The following is an 18,474-nucleotide window of genomic DNA, read 5'->3' as shown; positions in this document are numbered from 1 at the left end:
ATTTGAAAAGACCCTGATGCTGGGAAAGAGTGAAGGCAGGAGGCAAAGGGGATGACAGAGGATGAGATGGTTGGATGGCATCACCGACTTGATGGACATGAGTTTGAGCAAGCTCCGGGAGTTGGTGATGGATAGGAAAGCCTGGCATGCTGCAGTCCGTGGGGTCCAAAGTGTCGGACATGACTGAGTGACTGAACTGAACTAGGGTTCAGTTTGAGCTAAGTACTGTTCTAAGTCCATTTTCTTGTATTAGCTAACTTAATTTCTAGCTAATAATGAAATTTCTACCGAATTCTAAATAAACAGCTGGTCAACTAGTGAGGTAGAGATGAAACTCGTGAAAGGTTGTTGTTGAACCACGCAAAGATGTCAGCATCCTTGGCCTCTGGAGGAGAAGAATTCAATCCGGGGCCAGAGACGAGGCTTGATTGCTCAGAGCTTTTGTGTAATAAAATTTTATTAAAGTATAAAGGAGATAAAGAAAGCTTCTGACATAGGCATCAGAAGGGGGTAGAAAGAGTACCCATTTGCTAGTGTTAGCAATGGAGTTATATACTCTCCAATGAATCCAAAGAATGTCTGGAGGTTGTAAAGACCTCACCAGACCTACTCCCATAATTTACATTCTAAAATAACAGAATTGGCCAGAAGGTTTAATCCAGAGACTGTCCTCAGGCAGGATACATAATCCTAAGGAATGTAGAGGGAAAAAAATGTTTGTTCTTTCTTCCTCCTTGAGAATTCCAGACCCTTCTCTCCTTGGGGAGAGAAACTTGTCTAGAAAATGACCCTCTCACTTGGACAACATTTGCATCAACATGTACAGGCTACTATATTTAAAAAGGATGACCAGCAAGGGCCTATTGTATAACACAGAGAACTGTGCTCAATGTTGTGTGGCATTCTTAATGGGAGGAGATTTGGGGGAAGGAGAGATGCATATATAGGTATGGCTGAGTCCCTTTGTTGTTCATCTGAAACTATCACATTATTAATCATCTATACTCCAATACAAAATAAAAAAGTTTTAAAAAAGAAAAAAATGAAGTTATAGAGTGAAAATTTTTTAACTGACATAAATTCCTCTCAAGTCAATTAGACTATTTACTGAACTTTTTCTGTATAGAGCTCTCTGAAAACACACATGAAAACAACTTTCCAGGTACAAATCATTATAAAGTTAAGGTTTTATAATAGGTATGTCTTCCAAAAAATGTTATATTATTCTGTTTCTTTCTTTCTAGTATGAGATGTAAGTTTTAATATATTTTGTAGGAATCACCACTTCTTAGAAACCATTTTGTTTATTTTACTTTTATTTTAACATACATAAAGGCAGCTTGTAATTGCACTGGATACAAAAGACAAACAAATAAACACACCTTATTGCACTTAGGAAATATTTCACATGAAGTATTGCACATGATAGAATTGTATCAGGAAAGCCACAAATTGATAAGCAGATAGAACTATTATTTTTCCAGATTTGAACAATACAGAGTTTTTCCTGAGAGACATTTGCCACATCACATATTGCACATTTTCCAACACTTTTATCTGTTTTACAAATATTCCTCATGTTCTTCTTGTCCTTACCTTTGTGAGAGACTGTATATAAGGCAATACTTTATATACTTTTGAAAAAGGCAAGTTTACAGTGAAGAAGTGAAAAAAATAACATAAATACCTAACCACCCCATTCTTTGGGGGAGAAATGACAAAAAAAGAAAAAAAAACTTGACAAACTTCTTTAAAAAGAGAGAAATATTACAAAGCTTCATTTCATAAGCATTTGCCCATTTACTAATGTCCTTGGAGTTAGCAAAATGCATTTAGACTAAATCTCTGTGCTGCTAGTTAAAATTTTCTTTGTTTATGTTCAGTTTTTAATACCACCATCTAATTCCTTCATACAGTACAAATGCATGAAGGGCATACATTGTTTGTAGTCATTCAACAATAAATAATAACTCTAAACCTAGTTATTTTATTATCTCTGAATCAAAAATATATAAAGTGCACTCAAAAGCTTTGCAGTCATTTATCTCATCCTTGGACAAGATGTATCAGTCACCTGTGACACTTTCAGATCATGGCAGGAGTACTCCATAATGCAGACATGCCTGGAATTTTTCTCCCTTTTTTCCAGTCTTGTGTGGAAGAAAGTTTCCCAAATAATACAAACGTTTTTTTCTCACAAAGTCTTAATGGGAAACTTCTGACCAGAGAGCGGCATTTGCCCACACTTGTCATATTTCCTAGAGTTCCATGTTAGAATGTCTATAAGCAAATATGATTCCTCTTTATTTGGAGGGTTTGCTACATATCCAGTGTAAATTCTTGTCACATTCTGTGCTGCTTATCTCTGCACTGTTCAGAACTGCACAGTTCTCAGACCCCGTAAGGTTGAACCTGTCAAACAATAAAGAAACCGGAATTAGTTTCAGCCTATCATTTCCGTTCAGTTATATGAAAATCAACTTTGTGGTGGTGGTGATGGCTTCTGCTTTTTTTGTTGTTTTTTTTTTTTTAAGATGTAATGCATGAGGCAAGTATGCCAGTCAAATGATCACAGAACAATCTGTAGAGACAGTAGACAAAGATGGAAAAGAATAGTATGTGGAGAGAAGATACAAACTTAAGAGTGAAGAGCTCCATTCATTTGGCTGGTGTGTCACTACAAGAGTGACTCTTATTCATTTTTGAGTGCAGAAACCCTTCGAGAAACTTCCCAGAAAGTGCGCACGTTCAACAATCATGCATATTAGTTCATACAGTTATGGGGGGTAACAGCCCCTGGTGCCCATTTGTGGATGTGGGGCATACTAAGGATTCTTTTTCTAGAGATTTAAACTAGTTCTCTGAATCTCTCATTTTCATGAAACTAGAGACCTAACAGTTCATTCACATCTGAGTGACAAAGATTAATACTAAACTTATACGGTGTCCTTCAAACTTGAAAATATACAGGTAATGGAAATTAAGTAAGCATCTTTAATTTTGGGGCAAGTTTTCTCTCAGACCCATAGAAGCTTCTGATTATCAATAGGTATTGGAAATATTGTTCTTTATCCCTGTGGATATGAGAACTGGGAAAGTTAAAAGGGAATTCCTTTCCAAAAAGTATCTTGTCAATTAAATAAAAATATTAGATTGGAAATTTTTTTCACATCATCATAATTATACCTGGAATATTTGAATCTTATTTCACTAGAATTTACTGAGATCAAGTTACTAGAAGTACTTATTGTATGAACTCCAAGCAGATAAAAAAGGATATTACTATTAAAGCCCTTCTTTAAGAATTCCATAGTTTAGCTGTCCTCAACCATTTTGGTACCAGGGACAAGTTTCATAGAAGATAATTTCTCCATGGACTGGGGCAGGGGGATGGTTTTGGGATGATTCGAACACATTACATTTATGGTACACTTTATTTTATATATTTTTTAATCAGCTCCGCTTTGAATCATCAGGCATTAGATCCTGGAGGTTGGAGACCCTTCCCACAGAGTATAACATACAAAAGAGAATGTTAAAGCTCTGCTTCTAAGAGCACAACCCTCATAAAGAACAACACTTTGAAAGAAAAAACAGGAAAGCTGCCAGCTTTGGGAGCTGGCAGCCTTGGAAGCATAAAGAGATATCTTGAAACTCACCAGTTGTTAAATTCTTGGCCATTTGACCATTTCCACGTCTGGCCAGCTTCATTTTTCAGCCCGATCCAGTGTTCAGCTCTACCCACATGTTGTTTTAAAAAGTTCTTGAAGGAAGAACAAAGGAAGTGTATGTTAAACCACCCCTCTTGGTATGTATGTAATACATTCTGTTTTTCAAATCTGCAAGTAGTAAGCATTGTAGCTCAGCTGATCATTTGTATTAACTAATGATTAATAGTGCGATGTGGGTTCAGCTCATTTGGATTTCTGATCTTTGAAGCTAAACACATCACACTTAAAGACTACACTGGACTCTCATTTGGACCTTAGACTGATCATGTGGTTTCTTGTGACTAAGTTTTCCCGGGTCAGAGACAGACAGAATATCTACACTTAGAAGGAAACAGAAGAAAATCACGGATTAGCTATATAAAATAAAAAAGAATACCAACACTTTATGGAATTCTTTTTGAATGCCATCTTACCATGTCCTCTTTAGAATCAATGACAGCAAGCGTGGCACCATGTTTGGAGCAAAAGTTTTGGGCCAAGGTCCAGTTCTTTGTTTTCTTGGAAATAAGGTAGTATTTCCCCTTGTGTCCAATCCAATCATCTGAGCATGGAAACACATGGGTGTTTGGTGGCGCTGATGATGCATATTGTCCTGGACAGTTGTACTGGCCCACTGTGAACATAAAAATGGTGTGTTTTAGCAACACAAGGAACCAAGTACCCATAGGGTACAAAGTAGTTCAGGGATACTCTACTAGGTGATAAAGGAAGAGAGGAAAGAAGATGAACTAAAAAAAAAATTTTATGGAAGTATAGTTGACATACAATATATTAGCTTCAGGTGTACAGCACACTGATTCAGAATTTTTATAGGTTATGCTCCATTTAAAGATATCAAAAAAGGAAGGTAAATTCCATAGAGAGCAAGAAGGCAGTTTTTCACTTTATCTGATCTCTTATTGTACCTCATCATCATTGTACAAGGTCTAAGAAATAAGAGGGTGTCACTTTGGTCAGAAAATGGTGGGGAAATTTAAAAATCTTGAAAATAGTCTTTTGACTCTAGTTGAAAAGGGGTATAAGGTATAGGGGTTGGCTGAAAAGTTGGTTCAAGGTAACAGAAAAACTGAATTTTATGGCCAGCCCTATATTATAAATTCCAATTAAGGTTTTGCATTTGAATGCAGAGGGGGAAGAATTTGAAGACGTGATAGATATAACTCTATATGGCAAGGTGGAGGAGAGAATACTAGCAGAGTAGCAATTCAGAATACAAAAAGGTTTATGGCTGGGGAATGTATCCTAACATTGTAAAATTTCATGTGTGTATAAAACACAAATGAATCTTGGTATAGCTGTATGCTTCAAATACCGTAACAAAACTAGCTCTTGGAAGCTTCTAGATATATTCTTAATTATCTCAATTATCCATACCCACTATTGTGTGTCTTTTGAGATAAGAGACTGTCCAATTCCTGATTAATCTATGGCTTAGATATCATTTTTTAATCAACAATGAGTGGGCAGCCCACATTTTTCCAATTAAATATCAATTTGTTTAGAATCTAAATCAACCCTTTCTGTTCCAGAGTTAAATATCTTCTCACATGTAATTTTATCCCATGGTATTATATAAATCATAGACAATTTTTAATAGTTCTAAAGCACTAGAAAACTAGAAAAGTATTGTATCAGTTATCTAAGGAATGTGGAACCATATTTTATATTTCCTAGGAAATTGACCATGTACGAAAAATGAGATGATTTAAGATTAATCAGAATTTTTGATGAACTCATGAAGTGCAGACTCACCTGATAGAGCAACGAGAGCTATAATGAGAGTGGTGATGAAGACCACGTTTACTACAGCACATGGGATAGGAACTTGAATGGACCCTTCATGATATGTTGCAGAATAAGTCCCAGTGGCATGACCTGAAGAGAGAAAGTGGATGATGAGGCAGGCTATAGAAGTAAGAAAGAGATATTTGATTTTCTCTTGAGGCATTTAAAAAAATATATGTCTCCCTACCTTCTTATGTGAAATTTATAAGTTACGTTTCCTCAAATTTTGAATAAGTTATTTTTGGCTAGAAATGAAACAATCCAGTCACAATAATGAGATTATAAAATATTTGCCCAAATATGTACTGAGTAGCTATGAAAATCAACATATATTATAATTGTATTCTTTAAGGTTTAACTAGACAAAGAGATGCTGTTTTCCTTCAAAGCAATTTACTATGCAATGGATGTTAAGACAACTTTTGCCTCTTCTGAAGGTTGTTTTTCCCAGCATAGATCTGCTTTCAAATTTTCCAAGAGAAGACTTTTCTTCACTCCTATCTGGTTCTATTTCTCTCAACTTGTTAAAGCAAATCTTTATTTTCTCATCAGCATACAACTATTACCAGAAGCAGCGCTTGGTAGTTAGGGTAGCAAGTTCAGAGCTCTCTGTCTAGTTTCACTTCTCACCATGTGAGACTCAATGAAGGGGCTCAAACTCAATGCAGGAACATCTCTGGCTCCTCAGCAGGTATCAACACATCCAAGTAGCTCATGGATGCCAGAGTCCACTGGCTTATCCACTGGACTCACACTGTTGGCTTGGACATCCAGTGGATAAGCTGAGGAGGTGATTCTCTGATTTTAAGTTATATCATTAGTTCATTAGTTAGGGCTATTGTTATTCACAGTTTGTTTTATCACCTAGGCAACAAAACATTCCCCTAAGAGTATACTTCCGCTTTGGTTACAAGCCCTGTCCATTAATGGAGAAATTTGAAAACAAATCCTCTAGTACATATTGAATCCCTCAAGGGTGGTGCTCAAAGATTGTTCACACTGATAAAGCTACAAGAGCAGCATAGACTTAATATTCATAAATCAAGTATTCAATAGAAGATTGGGATGATTTCAGGAAAAGTTCACAATTCCTACAATTAATTCCTTCTTATTTCAACTATGCTATTATTGAATGGTTTTATTCTTAAATATACATTTTCTTTCAGGAAGTTCAGCTGAGTCATCAAGTTATGGGTATCTGGTCACCAAAAAATTTGTGTGGCTTGCAATATCCACACTTGATTTTGTGTTCCTAAGTGAAAGATAGTTTTATCAGAGGCAATGAATGCTTTTCTAAAGCAAACCATGCTAGTAGACACATATTCAGAAAACAACCCCCTCCTTTAGGTATTTTCACCTCTGTTGTTCTGAACACATTCTTTGTTACTGGATAGTTGTGTTTACAAGTAAACTCTAGTTCCTACCTTCTAGTGTTTGGGGCACCTCATTAACATGAGAGGAAGAGAGAGAGAAATGAAATAAGTCAAGAAAGTTTCACCAAAAAAGTTATTGGAAAACAATGGGAAAATCCTGGTGACAAGAGATGAAAAGGTCTGTGGATAGATTAGACAAACAGAAAATGAGAAAAGTGATACAGCAAAAGTGTAGATTTTGATGAAAAATAAAAGAAAGGAAGAAAAATGTCTGATTCATATAGAATTTGAAGTCCACGATTAGAAAGGTGAAATAGAAAAGTGAGTGCCAAAGAAGTGATGCTTGCAAATTGTGGTGCTGGGGGACTCTTGAGAGCCCCATGGAGGGCAAGATCAAACCAGTCAATCCTAAAGGAAATCAACTCTGAATATTCACTGGAAAGACTGATGCTGAAGCTCCAATACTTTGGCCACCTGATGCAAAGGGCCGACTCATTGGAAAAGACCGTGATGCTGGTAAAGATTGAAGGCAGGAAGAGAAGGGGGCAGCAAAGAATGAGATGGTTAGATAGCATCACTGACTCAAGAGACATGAATATGCACAAATTCTGGGAAACAGTGGAGGACAGGGGAGCCTGACATGCTGCAGTCCTTGGGTTCACAAAGAGTTAGACACAACTTAGTGACTGAACAGCAACAACAACAAATAGAAAAGTGAAATGGAGGGAAAGAGTACCCATAGGACTAGAGAAGAAGACTGTGTTTTCAAGAATTCTTTATGAGGTTCTCACAATAAATTGCCTTTGGACACTATAAATATTCAGATGCTTATATGGCTATTCTCTCAAAGTCTGGAAACCTGTGTTCCTAGCAACTGGAGGATGTTTTCTTGAGAACACAAGATAAAGCCCATGAAAATCACACAATGGTACAAGGTTCAGCCAGTCAAGAATGAAAAATAGAATTTTTCATAAAGAGAGGCAGTGCTTCCTAAGGGATGTCCAGATGGCTATGAAAAAATGATACTTCACTGGGCTAGGGAGGGGATTTTCTAATTAAATCTGAAAAACTGAGATGGTATAAAATAAAACAAAGACGTAGATTTTTAAGAAGTTTCTAAAATTCACCTTTGTGATTTCATTTTGTGTCTCAGGTATTCTGTGTTCACATAGATAAAGAAATATTTACTTCTTCCCACTTTCTCTTGTATCCTGATCAAATAGAACATAGCCAAGTTTTTCCACAAAAGGCAAGCTTGATTTTCTCCCTAACTACTGGTGTATATCATAGATAGATATAAACATAGATGTAGATATTACCAGTATTTAGAGAAAAAGAATCGACTTACTTTGTTGTTCTCTTTTCAGGTGCAAGGAGCTGGTCTCTGTTGCAGAAAAATCTTCAGAATTCATCTTCATCCTTGTCACAATCCCCCTGATTAATCCCACGTGGAGCCAACCTACAGTGAAAGTCTCTGCTGGAGCTCTTGTTCCGTCTCTGTGTCTTTGAGATACCTCAGCATTTATATTCAGCTATGTTGTCTCCACCCCCTTCCTCTCACCTCCTAATCGCTCAGATACTCCTGTTCTCTTTAATTTATGCTCCAGAGGCTCAGACAGTTTACAATGTGTTGTTGTGGTGAGCTATGGGTTTCCCCTGCCATCTGAAATGTGCTTTCTCACAACTGTAGGTGCAATATGAAGAGGCAAGCGGGAATTTCCCAGAATCTGAGATATCCTTTTTAAATTTGTAGAAAACAAATAGTTTAGGAAATAGAATATCCAAGTAAAGAATTAAAAGTTAGAGATTCCTATATTTGAGATGGAAATAATTTGAAGAGTCATATTTCCCTGGAATCTCATTCATTCATTAAATCATACGTTTAACAACTAATATGCATTGAACATCTGCTATGAACCCAACACCATTTGGGGTTAGAAGATTTATTGTTGGTTAAAAAATCTATCCTCATGGATCTTTCTCCAGTCTGGAAGTGTTTTACTTAGCGAGCTATAAACTGGCTTTTAGAAATGTGCCATTCACTTCTTCCCTGGGAACTAATTTCTTAAGTTATTATCTAGTAAGTAGTTGCTTTAATGCAGGAAATAGAAACCTTGTGGCTGGAACTTCCTTTCTATGTTCTAAAATTGTTTATCTTAAATGATCTATTTCATTTATCTCAATTTTCAGGTTATATATTACTGTCATTTGGACTGCCTTATTTCCCCTCAGTAATATCTTTTTATTCTATTTTTCTTCCATTTGCTAGATTAGAGTATAATTACTATAAAAATATATTATCATAGTATCAATGTCATCCAGGTAAATTAATAAGCTCAATGCAAAAATAAATACAGAATGTCTATATCCAGTGATTTAAGGAGAGGATCAAAATACTGCTCTAATTAATAATTTTAGTACTCAAATTTTGTCATTAATGTGACTTGAATAAAGATATTCTGTTTTCAGAATAAGGCCTTTGTGAAAATGTTATGGTCAAGTGGGTAGGAAATTAACATCTACTGTAGGCTTGGGCTTCTCCTGTAGCTCAGTTGGTAAAGAACCTGTCTGCAATGCAGGAGACCCAGGTTCAATTCATGGTTTGGGAAGATCCCCTGGAAGAGGAAATGGCAACCCAGTCCAGTATTCTTGCCTGGAGAATCCCATGGACAGAGGAGCCTGGCATGCTACAGTCCATGGAGTTGCAAGAGTCGGACACAACTTAGCAAGTACACCACCACTGTAGACTGCTGCTGCTGCTGCTAAGTCGCTTCAGTCATGTCCGACTCTGTGCGACCCCATAGATAGCAGCCCACCAGGCTCCCCCGTCCCTGGGATTCTCCAGGCAAGAACAATGGAGTGGGTTGCCATTTTCTTCTCCAATGCATGAAAGTGAAAAGTGAAAGTGAAGCCACTCAGTAAGTGTCCAACTCTTCGCGACCGCATGGACTGCAGCCTACCAGGCTCCTCCGTGCATAGGATTTTCCAGGCAAGAGTACTGGAGTGGGTTGCCATTGCCTTCTCCACCACTGCAGGCTAGTAATTATCATTTAACACCACCATTATGGCAGAAAGTGAAGAAGAACTAAAGAGCATCTTGATGAAAGTGAAAGAGGAGGGTGAAAAAGTTGGCTTAAAACCCAACATTCAGAAAACTAAGACCATGGCATCCAGCCCCATCACTTCATGGCAAATAAATGGGGAAACAATAGAAACAGTGACAGACTTTACTTTTTGGGCTCCAAAATCACTGCAGATGGTGACTGCAGCCATGAAATTAAAAGATGCTTACTCCTTGGAAGGAAAGTTATGACCAACCTAGACAGCATTTAAAAAGCAGAGACATTACTTTGCCAACAAAGGTCCGTCTAGTCAAAACTATGGTTTTTCCACTAGTCATGTGTGGATGTGAGAGTTGGACTATAAAGAAAGCTGAGCACCTAATAATTGATGCTTTTGAACTGTGGTGTTGGAGAAGACTCTTGAGAGTCCCTTGGACAGCAAGGAGATCCAACTAGTCCATCCTAAAGGAAATTGGTCCTGAATATTCATTGGAAGGATTGATGCTTAAGCTGAAGCTCCAATACTTTGGCCACCTGATGTGAAGAACTGACTCATTTGAAAAGACCATGATGCTGGGAAAGATCGAAGGTGGGAGTAGAAGGGGACAACAGAGGATGAAATGGCTGGATCACATCCCGATTCAATGGACATGAGTTTGACTATACTCCAGGAGTTGGTGATGGACAGGGAGGCCTGGCATACTGTGCTCCATGGAGTTGCAAAGAGTTGGAAAAACTGAGGGACTAACTTAACTGAGTCACTATTATCTCACTCTTTTAGTTTATAGAACATGTCATCATCTGAGATTTTGTTTTTAATTTTTACATAAATGCATATTTTCTAAACTATCAATTGTTTTATTTACTTCCCTCACTGGGAAGTAAGGTCTTTAAGAGCAGGGACATGGTTGTATTTTACAACAATGCATCTCTTGTACCTAGAATAGAGCTTAGAACATAGGAGTTCAACGAATACTTGCTGGATGGATACATCAAATAATATATGTGAATATCAACTCAAGCACTTGTTACCTATGCAGATTTGCAGATATACAACTCTACTGGACTTTGGCTTTGTTAAGTGTACAATGAAAATATAATATCCAACTTATAAGGCTTTTATAAAGAAAACATCATAAATGAGAAAATTAGTTTTCTACCACTGTGTTTGCATAGATTAGGCCTTTAGTAATAAGTGAAGAAATAACAGTTTGATTAAGATCATGGGAAAGAAAAATTCCTCCTTTGATGGAAGATGTTAACAGATAATAACTGAGCAGTCACAGTATAGTTGCTGATATGACTTAATGTGACTCTTGTCTGTCTAGACTACAGGTGAAGAAGTTGTAGTCTCTTATAACTCTAACAGCTTTTGTGACACCAAAACACTTATTTGTGTTCAAGTTTTCTTATTTCTTCAGTCATAATCAGGTGAATGGATACTATACATATATACTTATATAAACATGGTTATATATATATGCACATGCATAAATACTTTATACGTATTGTATATTTATGTATAGTGTATGTAATAACATATGTATACTATATGTACTACATGTTATATACACTACTATGTAATACATGTAATAGATCTTCCCTATATATATATGTATAATATGTGTATTATATGTTACATGTGCCATTGTACACAGAAAACTGATGTCTGGTGATCTGATTTTATGAAAATAAATGTCTTTAAATGTTATAACATTGATCAAAATCTGTTATTTTTGTTCTTAAATCATTTTTCTCTATTTGTTTTTTATGAAAGCAGTATTTTGTTGAAATTAACACTTTGCAAGGTGGGAGTAATCAGACGCTGAAAACATAAAACCTAATCAAATTACCAAGAACATATACTATTGATGGGCTTCTTAGGTGTATCCACTGGCCCTCATACTATTCAATTCAATACTTAATTGAATACCTCATACCTGATATAATTCAAGTCTTCTGCAATAACTTGAATTTCATTGCAAAATTAATTTTTTAAATTTTATTTTATTTTTAAACTTTACAATATTGTATTAGTTTTGCCAAATATCGAAATGAATCCGCATTACTCCTCCCTCCCCTTCTGCAGTCGTTTTTTTTTTAGGTGTAAGAAATCTGCCTTATATTTGAGAAAGCAGTCAACTTAAATCCATGCAGAGGTGTGAACAATGAATAGGAGTTACCAAGCACAATTCTGGTTGATACCTGTTGTCATGATGTAATTATTAAAAGCCTATAGTTTCTCTTGCAAGAGTGTCTTCCCATGTGAATTCTATGTTTATATTACTAATCAGTGTTTGTTAAATCAAAGAAAGATAGCTCACCTATGAAATGGCACTAAATAGGACAAAGCAAAGTGTACAGGGTCAGGGCGATGTAAGAGAGACTTTGGGGTCAGAGGGTATTTCGGTTGCTCTTTATTCATCTAAATATGGAAGCCAGCTTCCTGTGTGGTCACCCCTGATGGATTCAGTTCTCTGAAGCAAAGAAACACATAAAAACCCTAAAGAAACCAAACTTGTGCAAATACACTCTTTCCTTACAAAACATACATGGTCATAATATATAACTTTCACTTTTTTAGAGATCTTTCTGAAGTTTCATTTCATAAAGAACATATCAAAACTTTGAGGGCTATCACAGGGCAAAGATTATCATTAAGATTTCACAGTTCAATTGAGAAAACTGAGACTTAGATAGAGAAATTAGTGCCTGGACAAATTTGGAAGAAGCCACTACAACTCAAAACAGTTCTCCTTCACGTTTGACCTTATATGAAGAATCCGGGGGAAGGTTCCAGAAAGGAAATGAAGTAATGTGAGCTGCATGCAAAGTGGTACAGAGAAGACAGGATATACAGTCCTTATTGGGCAGCAGTTCAGCAGAATCCTTTTTGGTGGCCTACGTTTACAGAAACCGCAAACTTCAGACCTGATACAATTTCCGGAGACAACCTGTTCATCTTTTTTTTTTTTTTTTTTAAGTTTCCTTTTTCTTTCAATGGGTGAGTTAGGTTTCTAAACAACTTTTAATCTTCTTGAGAATCACGGCTTCCATTTTTTGTTTGAATTAAAACAAATTATGCAAATTGGTCAAATTTATTTTGAAATCACAGGTGTGTGAGTGATCTCATATTGGTTACCATAAAAGCTCAGAAGAGGTAGCCTTAAGTAAATAAGTGGGGAATTTCCACTGCTAACCACTTTCTTACCTTCTCTTCTCTTTGAATTGACTCTTTGAACTTTCTAATTTTCCTCTTTGGTGAAATATCTTCTCAAACACAGAAATGAGTTGGTTTGGAAAGTATGAGCTGGTATGTTTCTTCTTCCTAACTTGACATAGTAAAGGTGAAATACAATGTTCATTATTATGTAAACCTGGACTCTGAAAAATCTATTTTTGAAAGTAAAGGACATAAAAGAACTATACCAAGGATAAGATATATCTTTATGTAAATTAATTCCAGTCTACTTACATGTAGAAAATATTTTGGGAGAATATTCTCAAAGATAGTAGTATAGAAATAGCAAATATAACATGTAGAAATTTTAGGTAGATAAGGGCCTGTGTCACTAAATGATGAAACAAATAATTCTATTTGTATGTGAATCTTGATAGATGCATGATGAATTTCAACAGAACTGCTTCTCTCACCTCCTTTGGATATATTTATATCTACTAACATAGTGAGAGAAAAACCTCCAGGCAGAAGACATCATCGTTCAGTTGCTCAGTCGTGTCTAACTCTTTGTGACCCCATGGACTGCAGCATGCCAGACTTCCCTGTCCTTCATCTCCCAGAGTTGCTCAAAATCATGTCCACTGAGATGGTGATGCCAGTTAACCATCTTATGCTCTGTTGCCCCCTTCTCAAAATCTTTCCCAGAATCAGTGTCTTTTCTAATGAGCTGGTTCTTCACATCAGGTGGCCAAAATATTAGAGCTTCAGCATCAGTCCTTCCAATAAATATTAGGGTTGATTTCCTTTAGAATTGACTGGTTTGATCTCCTTGCAATCCAAGGGCCTAAGAAACTTCTCCAACACCACAGTTTAAAGCATCAATTCTTCAGCACTCAGCCTTCTTTATGGTCCAACTCTTACATCCATACATGACTATTGGGAAAACCACAACTTTGACTGTACGAACATTTGTCGGCAGGTAGAAGACACTCAGGAATTATGACCACTCTTTTGCTCAATAAATTTGAAGTTCAAATGTATTAAACTATTTCTTGATAGATTTTTCTGTCCTTTACTGAGGCAAGATGTTAGGGAAGGAAGATGAAACCCATGAAAAAGGGAAGGTCAAAGCAGGCATGAAATGTCATAAGTGTATTATGTATAGTTTTAAGCTAACACACTTGACAATTTAAGCAAAATGGGCATATCCTAGATAAACCTCTTCTACAATTAAAACAAGAATTTTTAAAAATCTTAATGGTTTTATAAATTTTAAATAGATTGAATCCATAATTGAATACATCTTCTTTGGGAAATAAATGAAACACAAAAACATAAGTAAAACACACCATACTCAGATAGTTTGGGGCATCTCAGGTGACTCTAGTGGTAAAGAACCAACCTGCCAATTTAGGAGACATAAGAGATGCAGGTTTGATCCCAGGGGCAGAAAGATCCACTGGAGAAGGAAATGGCAACCCATGCCAGTATTCTTGCCTGGAAAATTCCATAGATAGAGGAACTTAGTGGGCTACAGTCTACAGGTTGCAGGGAATCAGACATGACTAAGGAAATACAGTTTTATGTTCCCACCTACCAAACATTAAAGAAGAGATGTGTGTGTGTGTGTGTGTGTGTGTGTGTGTGTGTGTGTGTGTGTGTGTGTTAGTCACTCTGTCGTGGTATCATGGACTCAATAGACGTGAGTCTGACAAATTCTGGGAGACAGTGAAGAACAGGGAAGCCTGGCATGCTGCAGTCCATGGGATTGCAAAGAGTTGGACATGGTTGAGTGACTGATGGAACAACAACAGCAGAAACTAATACACCTTTGTAAAGCAAGTATATTCCAATACAAAATAAATGCAAAAACATGATCCTGGATCCCTGGATGGCTTTCTCTAATGCCACCTCATCAGGAGAGGGTGCAGTTGGAAGGTTTTTTATAGGCTGGAAAGTGTGGAAATTCAAGTTTGAACCTTGGAGTGTGCTAGTGTGGATGACAGTAGGACCATAATTTTTTTCACAGTGCTTGACTGGAGTAGAGTAGCTATTCACTAAAAGTTTGCTGTTTTGCTAGTTTGCCTTTTCTTGGATTTTTGCTGGAAAACAGGGTTTTGTGGTATGGACATTTTCCTGTTTGCACTGGTTAGCATTTTTGGCTTGCTGGATTCTTCAGCTCTGTGTCTCTGGGACAAGTGAGACAAAAAGAGAACACCCACCACTGTACTGAAAGGTTGTTGTTGAATCACGTGAAGACACCAGGATTCTTGGCCCCCAGAGGAGAAGAATTCAATCCAGGGCCAGATACGAGGCTTGATTGCTCAGAGCCTTTGTGTAATAAAGTTTTATTAAAGTATAAAGGAGATAGAGAAAGCTTCTGACATAGCCATCAGAAGGGGGCAGAAAGAGTACCCCCTTGCTAATGTTAGCAATGAAGTTATATACTCTCCAATGAATCCAAAGAATGTCTGGAGGTTGTAAAGACCTCACCAGACCTACTCCCATAATTTACATTTTAAGATAACAGAATTGGCCAGAAGGTTTAATCCAGAGACTGTCCTCAGGCAGGACACATTATTGTTATATAATTCTAAGGAATGTAGAGAAGGAAAAAAAAGTTTGTCCTTTCTTCCTCCTTGAAAACTCCAGACCACTCTCTCCTTGGGGACCCCTAGACTTCTTATCAACCTGCCTAGGAAATGACTCTCTCAGTACCATTTTTCTGGTCCTGAGTTTTCCAATCAGTCTTATCCTCACCATCTTTCATTTTTCTTGTGGAACTTTTATATGTAATATTCAAGGATTTTGTTGCACTTAAGTGGGGAGAATAGGGAAAATACTTCATATAGTCCTAGAAATAGATTCATAAATTTTAGTTTTCATAGTTGATATTATTGAGTGCATAAGAAATGCCAAGGAATCTACAAACTGTTAAATAATCTATCAGAATATTTAATACAGTTTAGCTAATTTTCTTGAAAGTAGAAGACTATATGTATATAATTGAATTTATAGAAACCAATAAAGAATATAAAATAATATTTTTAAAAAGATAATTTCAACAGTATCAAAAATCAAATATTACGGAATAGGTCTAGCAAAAGACATTTAACAAAACTATGAAATATTGATACAAATAATAGACATATCCTGTTTAAGGATTAGAGAGCTTATATTGTAAGTGTGGCATTCTTCTTGAATTTACTTCTTTATTAATTAAAAAAACTTTTTGGCCATGGTGCATAGTATGCTGGATCTTGGTTCCCAACTGGTGGTTGAACACATGCCCGCTGCAGTGGAAGTGGAGTCTTAAACCAGTGAACTGCTAGGAAAGCCTCAAATTAATTTTTTTTTAATTTTATTTTATTTTTAAACTTTACAATATTGTATTAGTTTTGCCAAATATCGAAATGAATCCGCCACAGGTATACATGTGTTCCCCATCCTGAACCCTCCTCCCTCCTCCCTCCCCATACCATCCCTCTGGGTCGTCCCAGTGCACCAGCCCCAAGCATCCAGTATCGTGCATCGAACCTGGACTGGCGACTCATTTCATACATGATATTTTACATGTTTCAATGCCATTGTCCCAAATCTCCCCACCCTCTCCCTCTCCCACAGAGTCCATAAGACTGTTCTATACATTAGTGTCTCTTTTGCTGTCTCATACACAGGATTATTGTTACCATCTTTCTAAATTCCATATATATGCGTTAGTATACTGTATTGGTGTTTTTCTTTCTGGCTTACTTCACTCTGTATAATAGGCTCCAGTTTCATCCACCTCATGAGAACTGATTCAAATTTATTCTTTCTAATGGCTGAGTAATACTCCATTGTGTATATGGTCCATAGTTTCCTTATCCATTCATCTGCTGATGGACATCTAGGTTGCTTTCATGTCCTGGCTATTATAAACAGTGCTGCGATGAACATTGGGGTACACGTGTCTCTTTCCCTTCTGGTTTCCTCAGTGTGTATGCCCAGCAATGGGATTTCTGGGTCATAAGGCAGTTCTATTTCCAGTTTTTTTAAGGAATCTCCACAGTGTTCTCCATAGTGGCTGTACTAGTTTGCATTCCCACCAACAGTGTAAGAGGGTTCCCTTTTCTCCACACCCTCTCCAGCATTTATTGCTTGTAGACTTTTGGATCGCAGCCATTCTGACTGGCGTGAAATGGTACCTCATAGTGGTTTTGATTTGCATTTCTCTGATAATGAGTGATGTTGAGCATCTTTTCATGTGTTTGTTAGCCATCTGTATGTCTTCTTTGGAGAAATGTCTATTTAGTTCTTTGGCCCATTTTTTGATTGGGTCATTTATTTTTCTGGAGTTGAGCTGTAGGAGTTGCTTGTATATTTTTGAGATTAGTTGTTTGTCAGTTGTTTCATTTGCTACTATTTTCTCCCATTCTGAAGGCTGCCTTTTCACCTTGCTAATAGTTTCCTTTGTTGTGCAGAAGCTTTTAAATTTAATTAGGTCCCATTTGTATATTTTTGCTTTTATTTCCAATATTCTGGGAGGTGGGTCATAGAGGATCCTGCTGTGATGTATGTCAGAGAGTGTTTTGCCTATGTTCTCCTCTAGGAGTTTTATAGTTTCTGGTCTTACGTTTAGATCTTTAATCCATTTTGAGTTTATTTTTGTGCATGGTGTTAGAAAGTGTTCTAGTTTCATTCTTTTACAAGTGGTTGACCAGATTTCCCAGCACCACTTGTTAAAGAGATTGTCTTTAATCCATTGTATATTCTTGCCTCCTTTGTCAAAGATAAGGTGTCCATACGTGGGTGGATTTATCTCTGGGCTTTCTATTTTGTTCCATTGATCTATATTTCTGTCTTTGTGCCAGTACCATACTGTCTTGATAACTGTGGCTTTGTAGTAGAGCCTAAAGTCAGGTAGGTTGATTCCTCCAGTTCCATTCTTCTTTCTCAAGATCGCTTTGGCTATTTGAGGTTTTTTGTATTTCCATACAAATTGTGAAATTATTTGTTCTAGTTCTGTGAAGAATACCGTTGGTAGCTTGATAGGGATTGCATTGAATCTATAAATTGCTTTGGGTAGTATACTCATTTTCACTATATTGATTCTTCTGATCCATGAACATGGTATATTTCTCCATCTATTAGTGTCCTCTTTGATTTCTTTCACCAGTGTTTTATAGTTTTCTATATATAGGTCTTTAGTTTCTTTAGGTAGATATATTCCTAAGTATTTTATTCTTTCCGTTGCAATGGTGAATGGAATTGTTTCCTTAATTTCTCTTTCTGTTTTCTCATTATTAGTGTATAGGAATGCAAGGGATTTCTCTGTGTTGATTTTATATCCTGCAACTTTA

At 36.7% G+C, this 18,474-nt stretch overlaps 1 protein-coding gene across 1 annotated transcript; it reads right to left on the bottom strand.

Annotated features, from left to right (window-relative positions):
• Nucleotides 1-1,298: 1,298 nt before the first annotated feature.
• On the bottom strand, nucleotides 1,299-8,459 carry CD69 (CD69 molecule). Its single transcript, XM_019961593.2, has 5 exons — nucleotides 8,238-8,459; nucleotides 5,484-5,606; nucleotides 4,145-4,344; nucleotides 3,660-3,763; nucleotides 1,299-2,412 (listed from the first exon to the last, which is right to left on the bottom strand). Exons 1-5 carry the CDS (start codon nucleotides 8,305-8,307, stop codon nucleotides 2,304-2,306), a joined length of 606 nt encoding a protein of 201 aa, XP_019817152.1. The 5' UTR covers nucleotides 8,308-8,459; the 3' UTR covers nucleotides 1,299-2,303.
• Nucleotides 8,460-18,474: the final 10,015 nt, after the last annotated feature.

The sequence above is a fragment of the Bos indicus genome, chromosome 5 (genome assembly GCF_029378745.1).
Source record: "Bos indicus isolate NIAB-ARS_2022 breed Sahiwal x Tharparkar chromosome 5, NIAB-ARS_B.indTharparkar_mat_pri_1.0, whole genome shotgun sequence".
Taxonomy (NCBI): Eukaryota; Metazoa; Chordata; class Mammalia; order Artiodactyla; family Bovidae; genus Bos; species Bos indicus.
This window is presented reverse-complemented; position numbering and strand designations above follow the sequence as displayed.